Source organism: Mustela lutreola, chromosome 8 (genome assembly GCF_030435805.1).
Source record: "Mustela lutreola isolate mMusLut2 chromosome 8, mMusLut2.pri, whole genome shotgun sequence".
NCBI classification, from domain to species: Eukaryota; Metazoa; Chordata; class Mammalia; order Carnivora; family Mustelidae; genus Mustela; species Mustela lutreola.
In genome coordinates, this window is record NC_081297.1 from 143,336,607 (window position 1) to 143,353,038 (window position 16,432).

General features: G+C 42.9%; 1 protein-coding gene across 11 annotated transcripts in view; it reads left to right on the forward strand.

Moving 5' to 3' along the window:
• The window catches only part of TNRC6B (trinucleotide repeat containing adaptor 6B), a 262,528-nt gene that overhangs the window by 232,344 nt on the left and 13,752 nt on the right, over positions 1-16,432 (forward strand). For all 11 annotated transcript variants that reach the window (XM_059187041.1, XM_059187052.1, XM_059187047.1 and 8 more), the window contains 7 exons: positions 5,817-5,954; positions 8,125-8,301; positions 9,959-10,105; positions 10,369-10,464; positions 12,954-13,178; positions 13,611-13,681; positions 16,225-16,364. In XM_059187041.1, coding sequence (XP_059043024.1) covers positions 5,817-5,954; positions 8,125-8,301; positions 9,959-10,105; positions 10,369-10,464; positions 12,954-13,178; positions 13,611-13,681; positions 16,225-16,364 — 994 coding nt within the window. The remainder of the gene's footprint in view (positions 1-5,816; positions 5,955-8,124; positions 8,302-9,958; positions 10,106-10,368; positions 10,465-12,953; positions 13,179-13,610; positions 13,682-16,224; positions 16,365-16,432) is intronic.

Sequence of the window (16,432 nt, forward strand, 5' to 3'; positions counted from 1 at the left end):
CTTCTGATATTAGTATTTCATCTGATTTAAATAGAATTAGCTCAAGTAAGGTTATACCTTTGACATTCATCAAGAATTTGTTGGCAGGCAAACGGTAGCTTTTTCAGAACCGGGGAACGTGTGGTAAGCAGAATCCAGTCCGTGAGGCAACAGTGACTTAAAAATAAAATGTAAAAATTAAAAAGGTACCACACACTACAGTGGGTTTTTTCCTCAAAGTGATAAGATTCAGGTTTTATTTTGGTAAGGAAAACACTGTTCTGTGCAAACTCAAAAAATAAGAGTCGGGGAGACCTGAAACCCTTGGCTCCTAGGAAACAAAGCAACTCTGGACACATAGCCCTGCTCTCTGCTCTACTTCTGTGGGGTGCACACTGCCTGCTGGGTGTCCACGTGTGGAGAAGAGCAGGGACTTCCAAGGATGCTTTGATCCTGATCCTGGATAGTTTTAAGGGAATTAATTTCCAGATCCACCAATGGCATTGTTTCTTTAAAATGGTCTGATTGAGAACTGACTTAAATTCAAAATAACCTTTCTTCCACTTGACGTAAAAGAAGAGCAAACTCTCCACCAGCTCCTGTCTTACTAAGGCCTGCCCATCTTGGGTGTAGAAATCCAGGGTGCTAAGCAAGGGGGAAGCCTCCCATGATGACTAAGGAAGGTGTCATTAACTCTGTGTTTCCAGGCTTCACCTTCCCTTTTTTTTTTTTTAAAGATTTTATTTATTTATTTGACAGAGAGAGATCACAAGTAGAGAGGCAGACAGAGAGAAAGGAGGAAACAGGCTCTCCGCTGAGCAGAGAGCCTGATGCCAGCCTTGATCCCAGGACGCTGGGATCATGACCTGAACCAAAGGCAGAGGCTTAACCTACTGAGCCACCCAGGCACCTCAAGGCTTCACCTTCTTACAACATTTTCTGTTAAGGATGAAATGAAATAAGAACCTGGGTATTTTGGTATGTGTCCAGTTCTTGTGAATTTAGATGCCGTATATGATAATAAAGCAAGGTAGCTTTGCTTACTGCATCTCCTTTTGGCAAAGAGTATGTGGTTCCCAGAGTAGGGTCTAGTCGTACAAAGCAAAGTGGACATCTGGAAGTCCTGGGCAGCTTTTCCACATGTTGAAATGCACAGTTCTTTTGAGCTCATCAGTCTCATGCCCTAGGGCCATGTCTTAGGTGCTAAGAAAAGTATCTTCCAACAACTTGAGCAACATAGGTTAGTGACACAGATACTCTTAAGTACACATTTTTTCACAATTTATCAGATAAAACCTGTGAATGGACTTCTTATGTGCTTTTATTTAGGCTTTTTTTTCCCTATGGCTGAAGGATCAGAGTTTTATATACATACAAGCATATTACATTTACTGAAGAAAAGGCATTTTTTTAATCATACTTTTGTTTCAAAATAACTTAAATTTAACTATGCATTATAATCCAAATTAAGTAAGGAGAAAAACATACTGACTTACTGATTTATTTCCATTTGGTCATTTATGAAACAGTAGATAAATTTTATTAGGTCTTTATCATATTGTGATCTGACTACTTACAATCTACTTTATAAAGTATACTTTGCAATTTATTTCACAGTTAAAAATGTCCTCAATTCCTTAATATTATGACATTTATTTGAATTGAAAAATAGGTTTTGGGATTGAAAGTAAATCTAATTTGGCTGCCTATTTTGAATAACTAAATCTATAGCTTTAAGATTTTGATGAGAATATACGTACTGCATACAGAGAGGTTAAATTTTTTTTCAAAAAGTGTATAACAAAGATGTAGTAAAATGAATACTATTTCACTTTTCCTACTATTGAGTATTAAACTAAAAAAGACACCTCTGGGTGAAAGAGAGGCACGAACAGTTAAAAGCCTCTTAGTAAGTCCTTAAAAAAAGCCTCTTTTGGTATATTTTCTCAAAATTAAAAAGTTGAATGAGTTTAATGATTCTTTAACTGATCCTTGACTGATTGTTTTTATTAAAAAAAAAAAAAAAATGGTTTCTCATTCTCTGCTTTTAGCAGAATTGAAAATATACCTAACTGAGTTGTCGGGTTGGTGACCTATCCTAACGTGTTTGAACAGCTGTGTACTTATATATAAGATTTCTTGGTGCTTTTTGTCTCTCAGAATTTAAAAAGTAGGAATAGTGTGAACTCCCTCTCATCTCTCATGTATAGGTATCTGAACTAATCAAGAAGTAAAGTCCCTCGTCTTATTAGAAAATGTCCTAGGGCCCCTGGGTGGCTCAGGCAGTTGGATGTCTGACTCTTAGCTTAGCTCAGGTCTTGGTCTCAGGGTTGTGAGTTCAAGCCCCGTGCCGAATGTGGAACCTACTTAAAAGGGAAAAAAACATACTTCCAATAAAATTTTACTTCTCCTGTTTATTGGATGTCTGACTCTTAGCTCAGCTCAGGTCTTGGTCTCAGGGTTGTGAGTTCAAGCCCCGTGCCGAATGTGGAACCTACTTAAAAGGGAAAAACATACTTCCAATAAAATTAATCAAAATTTGGGGGCACCTGGCTGGCTCAGTTGTTTGAGCATGCAATTCTTGAACTCAGGGTTGTAAGTTTGAGCCCCATGTTGGGTAGAGACTACTTAAAAATATATATATTTGTGTTAAAAGAGCAACTATGGGTGGTTTGTTTCTTTTACAGTGTATTTTTATTATTATAAAAGCACAGATTTGTTTTTTAATCTATAATAAACCTTTTATAATCTATAATAAGAAGAAAAGCGGGAAAGAAAGAACTAACATAGACAAAGAGTGTGAAAGAGGAAATCCCAGTTTCCTCAAGGAGGTGGCAGCTGAGCCAAATGGTAATGATGAGGAGTCAGTGAAGCAGTGTGTTTGGCAGAGAAGGTAATTCTGGCCAGGATGGATAAGGGGGGCCAAGGGTTGGATCTGTAGGAACGACAAGATAGGTAAAAAGGAGGTACTGGAGACACGATTCCCTGAGAGAGCAAGAGGCATGTCTTATTCCTGTTTGTCCCTCAGCTCCTCACAGAGCCTGGAACAAATGAGGCTTTCTGTGGGGGTGCGCTGACCTGAACTGAAGGACTGTCGGACGGGAGCTCAGGTTCTGTGCTGGTGAGCCAGAGGGTTACTGGGAGGCCGCTTGGTGGACCGAGGAGTGTGGTTTTGATGAAGTAGCAAGGACAGAAAGGTCTGGACGTTGCTGGGCTTGGAGATGTGGTGCCTCACAAATGGCGTAGAGGTTGTGAGTCTTGCCCATTACTCTGGGGCATCGAAGAAAGATCCAGAACCATGTGCAGCCTGCGCTGATTCTTCCTCTCCCGGTTTTGGGTTCAGAGGTTAAACCTTTCAGGGCAGTTTTATCTCCTGCTCTCCGCACAGTCCTCTGGATGTTTCCTTCCCAAACCTTGTTCCTTAGTTAGGATGCTGCCTTGCTTTGATGATGTTTGATTCCCAAGTTTCTAACCAGAAAGATGCCAACCTCGCTTAAGGTTCAGATGGAACTGCTCAAACTGTCCCCTCATCCCCTCGAGATGTATAACTCTTCATAATTTTCTACACTTCATGTGTCACAAAAGGACTCTAAGCAGCTGAAATTAAATAATTATAATTCACAGTGAGTTCTAAAGACATTTCAGAGCAACTCTAAAGAAAAAGTAATGTGGGGGTGCCTGGGTGACTCAGTTGGTTAAGTGTCTGCCATTAGCTCAGGTCATGAACCTGGGGTCCTGGGGTTGAGTCTGACGTCGGGCTCCCTGCTCAGTGTGGGGGCGGGGGGGCTGCTTCTCCCTCTCCCTCTGCCATTACCCCTGCCTGTGCACTCTCTCTCTTTGTCAAATAAATGAATGGAATCTTTAAAAAACAAAAAAAGAAAAGAAATATGTAAGGAATGGTTCTTTATCTTCTTACTAATCGTCAGGTTCTTTCTAGTCTTCACCATATAATCCAGGGTTATTCCCAAAAGCTCTTCCTCCATGGTTGGAACCAAGCTTTCAAATAGCTGGAATCCAGGCACTTGGCGTTGGTTTTCTCTGTCAAAGGTAGAGGCGTTCCTTGCCCAAGGAGCAACCCACTTAGGCCATTAAAGCTTCCGTCAGAGAAGGGCTTTATTGCTTTCAGCCCTGCTATCCTCCAGTCTCATTTCATTTCAGCTACATAGGAAAACAGAAAATACCTTAAACTCTTCTTTAAAAAAAAAAAAAAGTCAGTTAATTTAAAGTATTTCCAGCTTATGCCAAGAATTTCTGCTCCCCGCCCCCATGCTCCAAGTAATCACATGGACTAGTAAAGTTGCTTACAAACAGTGCGAAGCAGTGTTCTTTATATTAATAGCAACATTTTAAATATAGGTCAAGGCTTTAGGAATGATTTGAACTGGATTTATTATGCATTTATAAAACTGACTCTGACAACTCAGAAGCACGGGGAAAAAACGTGACCTGGGCCCTCATGGGATTTGGATAATCAGTAGAATCTCAGAGCCAGTGAGGCACCACACATGGTTGGAGGGTCAAGTGGGTACAGCAAGAAGCGTGGCCTGGCTGCCGTGGCACATCTTCTCCAGAACCAGCAGATGGGGTTTGGCTCCTGTAGCCGCCTGAGCTTTCGCGTGACGGGACCCCTGCTCACCCCCCTTGCGATGGCTGTTCTGTGCTCACTGCGGTCCCTCCTCAGTCTCCCTCTGGCTGTTCATTGCTCTTCCCCTCCTCTGTTTCGTTTGTGTATTTTAGTACTTTATTTTGCTCTTTATGTTGACATTCTGATCTACAGTGGGTGGTGGGGCCTGGGAGACCCTGTCAGCAAGCCTCTCCTGCTCATTCTCCCCTGTTCCGCCCGGTGCAGCAGGAAGTCATGACCCACCTATGCTCGTGCTAAAAGCCTTGACACCTGAGGCTTACCTGGGGTTCGTTGCAGAGTAACCTCTGAACCTCTCCTTCATTGCCTGTTCGAGCTCTGGGGTCTTGTCACTGCGTAAAGATGTCTTACAAATTGATCTCCTGTATCTGCCTTGATCTCCGTGTGCCCCATTCTTACACTTTTTCTAAAATACGAACTTTTTTTTAAGTTTACGTATTTTTAGTCATCTCCACCCAATGTGGGGCTCAAACTCATGACCCTGAGATTAAGAGTCACTTGCTTTTCCAACGGAACCAGCCGGGCGCTCCCTAAAATACAAACTTAGTTTTCTCTTTCTCTCACTTGTTAAAAAATGTCTTTATCTCCTGTCTTAGGAGAAAAAGGCCCAAAGTCCTTGGCCTAAAACATAAAGAACCTACAGAACATGACTCTCATTCCCCCCTCATCTCCTGTCACCCTGCCTCACTTCAGCCATGGTTAGCCCAGCACTAGAGTCACACTGAACTCCTCATTCCCTAAATGTACCAGATTGTCATCAATTAAAGCTTTCTGCTTGGTGTCCTTGACTTAGCTGCATACCTGCCATTGGCCCTAAATCAAATATCCCTTCTTCTGCAAAGCCTTTCTTCAGCCACACACCCTCACCCTCATGGCTATTGTTCTGTCATATTAGTTTGATGTGTGGAGATGGCACTTTGAGTTGGCGAATTCCTGGCCCCAGCATTCTGCCTGGCTTAGGCGTTAGCTGAAGGAGTGAGTGTTGGGGAGTCCTGCACAGTTTCATACCTGCACAAAGAGCCATTGCTTTCTTGAGCAAGCAAGGGCCAATTAATTTTGAATCAAAATCTCTGAGTGAAGAAACTTTTTGTGAATGAGTCTTTAAATGACAAATGAAGTTGGTTCTATCTCAGATCTCTTGGTTGCTGATACTAGAAATATATAGGAAGATGTAAAATGTGGTTCTCTGTTTTAGGCTTCAGCTCTGGCGGCATGGACTATGGCATGGTTGGTGGGAAGGAGGCTGGAACAGAGTCTCGCTTTAAACAATGGACCTCCATGATGGAGGGACTGCCCTCTGTAGCCACACAGGAAGCCAATATGCACAAAAATGGTAAGAGCAAGCAAAGCCTTATGAGTTGGAGCTGTACAGCCTTCCCGGGCCTTGATGTTACATCACGTCCTGTAAAATTATTTTAAAGCATAAATCTTTAGCTTTTTCTTGATCTCTTGATTTTTTTCCTCCAAATCCTATGATCACCTGTGAGAGGCAGGTTGGGGTTGTGTATATTTCAAATTATAAGAAACTTAAAATGCTAGCGGTAATTAAGGGAAGCAGAATTTCCCACCTGTAATGGGATTGAGGACAGTAGCAGTGAAGTCGAGAACCCATTAGGATGAGACCCTAATATTTGGGCTGAGAGAACAGAACCCCTTTTTTTTTTTCTTTTTTGAAGGTATAAGAGATCACAACAAATATCATGTTGATTACTCAAACCCTTTAGTCTCCAAAAGATAGATAACAGATAGATAGATAGATAGATAGATAGATAACATGAAATTTGAACGGTTCACAAAGCTTTCTTGTTCGTAATGAATTAGTGTCCACAAGACAGCAGCTGAGGGACATCACGGGCTTTGGTTGTGAACCGTGGGCTCTTCATTTCCATCATTCTCTGTAAATGCTTCTCTGTGACAGTAATTCACGTGGACTCAGCTGTAGCCCTGAGAACCAGGTATAACCGGGTGTTGGGCTGGTCCGGCCGCAGTTCCCTGGCAGACCTGAGCGCCTCAGGTCTGAAAACTTCCAGGGTTCCTTTATCAACCACTCTTGAACGTGTGAATCCGAGAGACAGTAAACTGGCCACATGGAGCTCCTCCTTGCTCTCCCTGTGTGCTTTCATTTGATTTCATGCCACGAAATCAAGAATGATTTACTGAAATTCTAACACCTATCTCTAGACTGAATAATTCAGGCCCAGCATTTGTAGCTTTGGGCGCTTATCCTGCTTCTTTAGGCTGGTGATTCGTCAGGTCCCCTTGTCCCCAAAGACATGATTGGTGCATGATAATAAACACGAAATGTCATGTGAGAGGATAGCTAGAAGTTTAAACATCTACTTGCCTTCTCAGAGCTTGTAGATACAGTGCTCCCCATGTCCTCAGCCTTCGCCACGGTAATTGAGCTCTTCATTTCCTACGACTTCAGTGTGATGTGCCCTTGAGTCAGATTTCTGTCAGCGGCTCCAGAAATGCAGGGGATGTCTTAGCAGAGCGTGGAGGTGGTTTTGATAATGCTCCTACTGGGCCAACGCAGGCAAATTATTTTAACCAATATTTACACAAATATTTTAATACATCATGCTGGAAATAATTTTATCTGTTTATAAACAGCATCCTGAGGGGAGATCAGGTGACACAATGCAGCATGTAAAATTCATTTGAGAAAGAAATAGGGTAGTATCTCACAGAGGCCCAAAGTTTTATTGAAGGTGAAGATCCTTTTTTTTTGTTAAATTAAGAGAACTTTTGAGATTTCAATGTTCTTCCTGCCTCGTAGCATCAGAAATGCATAAAAGGGGCACAGACAGAACTGCCGAAATCTCTCAGGAAGAAAGTTACAAAAGGATTAGTTCTGCTTTGTGTGGGGGGCCATGGGCTGCAGAGCTGCAGGGTTCCCTGCTCACATGCTGGAGAGACCTAAGGCGGGACTTCATCTCATGGCTTTGGAATTCAAAGCAATCGCAGATGCTGTTCTCTCCAGTGGGCTCCCTCTGTATATCTGCTTCTTCCAGCTACTTGAGGTCTGACAAGCACGGAAGAACCTGGGGCGGTGGCAGAGGCTGGGGGGAGGCATCCGTACAAGTGTCATGAGAACATATCCTGTGTACCACGGATTGTGTAGTGTTTTTCCCCATTTCTCATTCTTGAGTCATCAGTATGGAAACTGGGGAGAATGATATGATTCATCGTTGATGAAAGTTTTGTTAATTTCTTAAACCATGGAATTTTAAAACTGAAAGGAAGATTCGAGGATGAGAAAAGTGCTGTGTGCTTCAGTGAGACCCCAGGAGGCTCAGGAAGGTGAAATGGATTGTTTCTACTCATCTGCTTGTGAATTGGATACTGGCTCGCCAGGGTGACCTCTCGTTCCAGCACCTCTTTGTTTTTCCCTTCTAACTGCATAGACATCAGAATACTGTTCTCTGCTGAATAAGAAACTTGACAAGTTATGTTCATAAGAATCCTTTCTGGGTGTGAATGAATTTCCTCTCTCCTCTCAGGCGCTATCGTGGCCCCTGGTAAGACTCGAGGAGGGTCACCATACAACCAGTTTGATATCATCCCGAGTGACACACTGGGTGGCCATACGGGTCCTGCTGGTGATAGCTGGTTACCTGCCAAATCTCCACCAACAAATAAAATCGGAAGTAAATCCAGCAATGCCAGTTGGCCTCCAGGTACTGTCCAGGCCATGTTTTTTTGTTTTGTTTTGTTTTGTTTTTTTCCTGGTGTATCGTTTGTTTTTAATTCTTAATCTTGGGTTCTGGGCAGATTGCTTTTGCCAGTTATTAAGGCACTTACTTTATTTTTTCATTTCGTAATTACTGTCTGATAAGAGCCAGGCATGGTGCTATGGGAAAGATAGGACATTCACAGTAGATGGGGTCTCCTCCGCTCCTTCGAGTTCAGTCAGGAAGGTGAGGTATAGATGCTGGTCCCCCACAAGGCAGGTAACTGTGATGAACACTGCAGAGGCACGGACGAGCTATAGGAGGTCAGAGGAGTGGAATTTGGAGATCAGAGAAGGTGATGTGGGAGCACTGGCACTGTGGCAGTCCTCCGTGGGTAGGATGCCTTGTAACATGGGATCTTCTGAAATGTCCATGTAATTGACTTGTTTATTCATGAAGCAAGTATTACCACTTAGGTCCCAGGTATGCAATAATGCTGCCGTGAGAGTCTTTGTTACTTTTTTCCTCTCTTTTATTTTGATACAATATTTTCATTGTAAAAATTTTTCAAATTTAGTTAAGCAAAAATAAAAAATCCGTGTGTCTCTCTCTAAACCTCTTCCTGTATGGCCGTGTTTGTAATAGGAATCCATTTCGTTTCCTCCCATTGAAGCTCGTATAATGTATATTGTTTGCGTGTAATGCTCTATCTCTCCATCATGATTGGGAAAACAAAAGCTTGTAAATCCTATCCCATGGCTTTGAGTAGGATTTAAATTAACTGATAAAAAAAAAATTGCAGACACGTCGTCCACGTATTCTAGGCTTTCTTGTGATAAGCCAGCTCATTCCTGCTGTTTGTCCCTGGCTGTTCCACGTCACGGTGGTCGCTTGCGTTGTGTTTTCTTTTGTGTATCTGAGCCAATTTTCGGTGAGATAAATGGGAGAAGTCACTCCTCTCCAACCCAGATTTTCTCCCAGTTCTTGTTCTGGATGCCTGGACAGTTCTTCTGAGCACCGGGTTACTTACTCCTGACTTTGCTGCCCTCAGGCCCGAACTTCCTGGGAGCAGGAGGAGCGGCCACCTGGACCAGGCACTGATGAGCTCTGGTTCAAAGCCACAGAGAGCGAAAAAGTCAGCGTGCTTGATGACATAGAGGTTCTGGCACAGTACTTGTTCGGGCTGAGTGTTTTGTGTTTTGTTTTAAGATTTTTATTTATTCGACAGACAGAGATCACAAGTAGGCAGAGAGGCAGGCAAAGGGGCGGGGGAAGCAGGCTCCCGGCCGAGCAGAGAGCCCAATGCAGGGCTCGATCCCAGGACCCTGAGATCATGACCCGAGCCAAAGGCAGAGACTTAACCTACTGAGCCACCCAGGTGCCCCCGGGCTGAATTTTTTATCTTTAATTTTATGTTAAAAGTCTGAACTAAAATAGATTGAGTATTCTACTTTTCACAGATCTATGTCTTATATCAAAAACTAACTTGAGGGGCATCTGACTGGCTCAGTCAGAGGAACATAGGATTTGATCTCGGGGTTGTGAGTCTGAGCCCCACACTGGGCGTAGAAATTCCTTAAAAATAAAATTAAAAAAAGAAACTAGATTTTTATCATTTTTTTGAACAACCTCCTACCTCTAATATTTGTTCTCCTTCTTTCAGAATTCCAACCAGGAGTGCCGTGGAAAGGTATCCAAAACATTGACCCTGAATCTGACCCCTATGTCACCCCAGGAAGTGTGCTGGGGGGTACAGCCACATCTCCCATTGTAGATACTGACCACCAACTTCTGCGGGATAACACCACAGGTAAACGAGTGAGGCATCCTTTGTGTTTATTCAATATCCAACATTTCGTATCTGTCAATCTATGTTTTCATTTGTACTTGCTAATAATCTAATAATTTAATCAGAAAACATAAAAATATGTAGCTTTTCAGGGGTTTTTTGGATACATTTTTAGATACATTTTAATCTTCCATCAAAGGCTAAATACAGTACTTAAGGTTTCACTGGTTATACTGACGTCTGTCTGCAGTATTTTCATCTCATTCTTCCCGTGTCACCCAAAGGGTCTAATTCTTCCCTCAACACCTCGCTGCCTTCACCTGGTGCCTGGCCCTACAGTGCCTCTGACAACTCCTTTACCAACGTTCATAGCACTTCAGGTACAAGTATGACCTCTTTGTTTCCCTTTGGCTAGCACTTTCTCGTCAGGTTCTCCTTGACAAAGGAAGTGGCACTTATTTCTTAAGGACGACTTCAACATAAGCTAACTGGCTAAGTCAGCCAAAATGGAGGCAGACCTCTTCTGTTGGCCGTGTTCTCAAGGGGCTTCCTGTGGCACAGAGATAGGATGAGACACACAGATTTAGGGCAGGGCAGATGGTGACATAATTGCAGGGAGCCTTGTGGGAGGGCAGAGGTTAAATTTGGTGCCACAAGTGCTTTTCTTGAACCAGAAGGAATCATGGCCATGGGAAGGGCCGGGGAAATCCAGGTTATTATTTCTTAGGCAGCCAATTATGGCTTGCTTTTCTAAAAAAAAAATCCTTCCACTTATGGACAAAGGCTACAGGCAAATGGCCAAGGGGAAAAAAAAGAGACCTTCAATTAATTCTACCAACAACATTTGTTGAATTCCTTATGTGTATGTGTGTTACTTTTTTTTTTTTTTTTTTTTTTTTAAGATGATAGGGAATGACAACTTAATGGATACAATAAAGCCTTTGAAGTCACTCATTCAACACACTGCCTCATAGATTGGTAGAGAGATTATTTCTAATTGGCACCTTAGTCTTGGAAAAGTTAGACCTCAAGCCATTAAAGTCATTAAGGCTTCTGTTCTGTCCAAGCAAAAGCAAATGGAACAAATCCTTAACTACTTTCTAAGACACTGTAGGTGAATGGCTTTACAGATTATCTTCTTTTTCTTTTCACCTCTGTGTCACATCGACAGGGTCACAATTGCCTGTCACGTATTGACTGCTCCTGGAGACCAGGCTGAGCCGTCAGCATGAGTCCTTATCTTACCTTCATCAAATACTGGGAGCAGGTCCTGGCCTTCTCCCCATTTTATCGATGAAGAAACTCAGACTCAAAGAGCTGATAGTTTGCCTCAGGTCTGAGTGAGTGTGTAAGGGCACAACTCAGCAATCCAGGTTTCTGACCACCCTGAATTATACTTTCGTGGGACTTCTTTACACGTAAAAACTCACTTTTCAACCCAACTCTTTTATTCCAGTAACTGCCCGTTGTCTTCAGTTGAACTGTTTTTATCTTTTTGTCTACAGTTGAACATTCACCTGAGAGATGACCCAAGAATCACCTCAGATTTTTTTTTTTTTTTAAGATTTTATTTATTTATTTGACAGATCACAAGTAGGCAGAGAGGCAGGCAGAGAGAGGAAGAAGCAGGCTCCCTGCTAAGCAGAGAGCCCAATGCGGGGCTTGATCCCAGGATCCTGGGATCGTTACCTGAGCTGAAGGCAGAGGCTTTAACCCACTGAGCCACCCAAGCGCCCCGACATATTTAAACTGAGTGTATACTTTTCTGCACCCCCCCATTATCTTTTCCTAACGAAGTCTTTGCATTCAGTAACTGTCTTGGGTGTTTCCCAGGGGGTGTAGTCTGCAGCCCCATCTCCCATCCATATCTTCTGCTCCACTCTACTTGCTGTCACCCAAGATGAGGGCCAAGTTGAAATACTATGTGCTCAATCTAGTAGTATCCTCATCGGCCCCTGCCCACCTTTCCGGCCTCCTATATCTGCTCCTGTGAAATATTGTTTAGCCAGAACTGGAGGAAAACATACTTGGTACAGATAGAGTTCAGATTGGACATTGGTCTATATTCTCCTATCTCTCTGAGCCCAACCATTTATGTAAATCCTTCCAGACCTATCTTTGCAAACCCTTACGTGATGGCCAAGCCATGTCTTCTCTATGTATTGAACATGTGTGATGATGCCTGAGGTTACCAATTCTCTTATTTTTCTGTTATGTCTTCCCCGGTGAACTCTTGAGAATAACTGTATTACCCACAGCATTGATTAAGTGCCTTTAAGCATCTTAAGCCCTTGGCAAATATTTGTTGATTGTTTTTTGAATGTTGGGGCGCCTGGCTGGCTCAGTCAGTAGAGAATGTGACTCTTGATCTCAGGGTTGTAAGTTCGAGCTCCATATTGGGTGTAGAGATTACTTTAAAAAAAACTTGCAAAAAAAATTTTATTTGAATGTTGATAGCTAATAATCTGGATCAAGAAAAGTACAAATTTCTAATTACTTTTCATTCAGTCAATGACTATTTATAGAATAGTTTTACTAGGGTTCACATTCTACTGTATCCGTAAGACTCATGGTTCTAGGAATACTTCCCTTCAGTTAATCTTCCCTTTCATGTTCTGTTTGACCAAGAAAGTAGTAGAGAATTAGTTATCTTATTAAATCTTCAGTTTATATGTTGTCAATTCAGAGTAATAATCATTGACATTTTTATATTTAGTAAGCTCAAGGGGCAATGTTACTTTGCAATGCTACTCTCAAAATGTTTTTTTAACTATTTTTAGAATTTTATGAATATACACAAATTTTACGTATATTGACAAAAGTGACCAGTCCTAACCTTATTCCTTCCTTGATTTTCTCTTCTTTATAGCAAAGTTCCCTGATTACAAATCAACATGGTCCCCAGATCCCATAGGACACAACCCCACTCATCTCTCCAACAAGATGTGGAAAAACCATATTTCCTCAAGGAACACTACACCGCTGCCCCGCCCACCTCCCGGTCTGACCAACCCCAAACCGTCATCTCCCTGGAGCAGCACAGCACCCCGATCAGTCAGGGGGTGGGGGACACAGGACTCGCGGCTTGCCTCGGGTGAGAAGGATCCGCCAAAAACACAAGGGGTTCATGTTAACACAAAACAACATTGAATGAAATCTTCAGAAGACAGGAAGTCTGGTAGAGGAGAGAGTATCTCTTGAGTGGAAGGTAGCAGTCAGTCTAGGGCAGAGGGATCCGAAAACTCTCAAGGGACTGTTGAAGCAAAAATGATGACCAGCAGAGGGAGAACATTAGGAGGAAAACGTTGTCTTACCAGTGAGGTACACGAGTGCGTAGGTGTAGGAGGTGTAGGAGAAGAGAGCTGGCCATTCAGTGACAGGGTGGAGGGGGTCAGAGGGCGGTCGAAAAGAGAAGCCCGCGGAGAACAGGAGAGAAGTAGTATGTGGGCTGTGTGAAAGTGTTTCTCACACGTGGCTTCCTGACTTTTTTTATTGCTCTTCCTAATTGTTTTTCTGGTTGCTTCAGCCTCTACCTGGAGTGATGGTGGTTCAGTCCGTCCCAGTTACTGGCTGGTTCTTCACAATCTCACTCCACAGGTAATCATGTTTCCTTGTGATTTTCGAGACAGGACTTGATTGCATTAAGAAAGGGAAACTCAGGTGTGGGATGTCGGCAGATAAGAAAGCTTATTAATTTCCTGGTCACTACAGAGAGGTCCAGCGCACAGGAGTGGGTCTGCGAACCCAAGGGCTTGAAGCCTTCTCCTAAATGGGGAGTGTAGGCCCAGCAAGGCTTAAGACTCAATATCTTCCCATTTTTATGCTTCATAAATAATTAACCATCCCTCTCGGCAGTAGAGGAAATCTGTCAGTTTCCTAATGTGAATGCCACATGAGTGCTTTCAGTTTTCCGTCTGTTACTCTCTTCTTTGTAGATGGCATTACTAATTTGCTCTCTTCAGAACATGCCCTCTGGGTTGTTTTTACAGTGATGGGTTTCATTTGCTCCAAGCCACTCTGTCACCTTGTTTGCTTGATAACTGACATATTTGCAGGAGTATTACGTTGAACACTCACATGAGATTAAATGAACCCACTGCAAGTGAGCCCATGACCTTCATTTGGACTTGACAGCACCCCCTTTACAACACCTTATTCAAAGGAGTCAATTATATCTCCTTCCCTTTGACACATAAAATGAATTGTTTAGCATTTAATTCATAAATGAATTCATGCACACTTTAGTAAGCCAGCATGTTCTAGAGTGTTCCCATGGGATATTAATAGGTCTCTGGCCTAATATGTTTGGAATATATACTTGATTAAACAAAATTAAGCAGGTTTCTTCACTATGAGACTTCTTAGATCCTTTAATATGCTAACATGTATTATGATCCTCTGTGGGGAAATACAGCTTCTCCTAAATTTACTTGCCCAGTGAATCTGATTGTGCAGAGTGTACCCAGGGCTTGTATTTCAGAGTACATGTGGAGAAGGGTAGTTCATAAATACAGTTAGCATGAGGAAAGATCTGGGTTGGCTCTTAGTCTCCATATCAATTCAGCTAAAAGCCCTAGGTAGGGTTTTTTTTTTAGCTGATAAATGACTGAAGTATGAAGATTTTATATGACTATACTCAGAACTGTATATGCCTCATTAGAACATTTTTAAAGAATTTGAGATTAAGCACGAGTGGGGGGGCTGGTGCAGAGGGAGTGGGAAAAGCAGATTCCCCACTGAGAGCCTGACACGGGACTAGATCTCAGGACCCCGAGATCATGACCTGAGCTGAAGGCAGCAGACACTTAGCCGACTGAGCCATCCGGCATCCCAGAATACGACAACATTCTGAAAGTTTTCGCTCGGTGTGGTGGTTATATGGTTAGGATGAGAGAGACAGTAATGGATACGCTGTTTTGAAAGGAACCTGGGGAAGCTAACGAGCTGTCCACTTCTGTTTTATTCTATGAAAAACAGTGAATACATATGTATATGTGTGTAAAATGAATCAAGGGGTTGGCTGTGTTTGTAGTAAAAAGAATTGTTTAATTTTAAAGCTCAGAACTACCTAATAGACTAATCTCCATCGTAGCTTAGAAAGTTTTTAGGGCAAATCTTTTGGAACTTGGATAAATTTACTTTAATTACCTAAAATCTGTTTAGAGGGCATCTCTGCTGAAAGGTTACTTGTGGCATACTCTAGGCCATGCTCATATAGTTGCTTATCATTTTCTATAAAGAAATTTGGTGAACCTACTGGTTTCCATCTTGCAGGGTTTCCGTGGTGAAACCACACAGCGTTTCCACAGCTGCCATCAGTAGCACAAATTTCGAAGGCTGTTCCGATGGTCATCTGTTTCCCTTCCAAAGAAATGATCCGAGTGTTGGACTCCGCAGCCTATCTCAACCTAGTTAAGATCTCAGTACAAATAAGTTGATCAGAGTGAAGAAGTAGGTTTGTTCATCCATGTCCTGGGTGAGAGAAACAGTCTCAAATCACTGGACATGAGAGTCTGGCTAACAGGAGGCTGAGGCAGCAGAGTTCACAGAGAAGGAGGCAGAAAGTCTCACCCTGGGTTGGCCACCGTGGGAGTCCAAGGACACCACTATAGTCCGTGAGCTAGGTCAGCCAGCAGCATCCCACACCATGAGGTGTGATTAGCAGTGCTAACCTCTTAGTTCTCTGTGAGATCATTACCCAGGGAAGTGGAGATTACTACACTGGCAGTGATGCCAAGAACTGGGCATGTTCTCTTAAATTCTACTCAGGTGCCGTCTTATTTCTGCTCCCTGAAGCCTCACAGATCAACACACGGTCACTTGTTTACCTGGTCAGGAAAAGACACTGCAGGTTGAATCGTATGATTTGTTTTGAGCTGTGTTTTACAAACGTTTCTATTTCTAGTATGGACCCATTAGATCTTAGCGCAGGGCTTTGAAAATCTTAAAATTTGCCTTTAAGACCTCTATTCAGTGCACTCTTTCCTGCTCCGAGTTCTTCCTTCCTTTCTCCAAGACGCATTTTGTGCTGACACCGTTATTTACAATCCAGGAGTCTTCTCCTGCGTAAGAACGGCCACTTGCGTTCCCTTCACACCCCACGACCAGGTTTTAATCTCGTGAATGTCATTACCCCTCAGATCGATGGGTCAACGTTGAGAACCATCTGCATGCAGCATGGCCCACTGCTGACATTCCATCTGAACCTAACCCAGGGCACCGCCCTGATTCGATACAGCACCAAACAGGAGGCGGCCAAGGCCCAGACCGCACTGCACATGTGAGTACCCCTCGTGCCCTCACTGAGACAGACACGCATGAAGGTGCACACGTGAGTGACCTGCCACC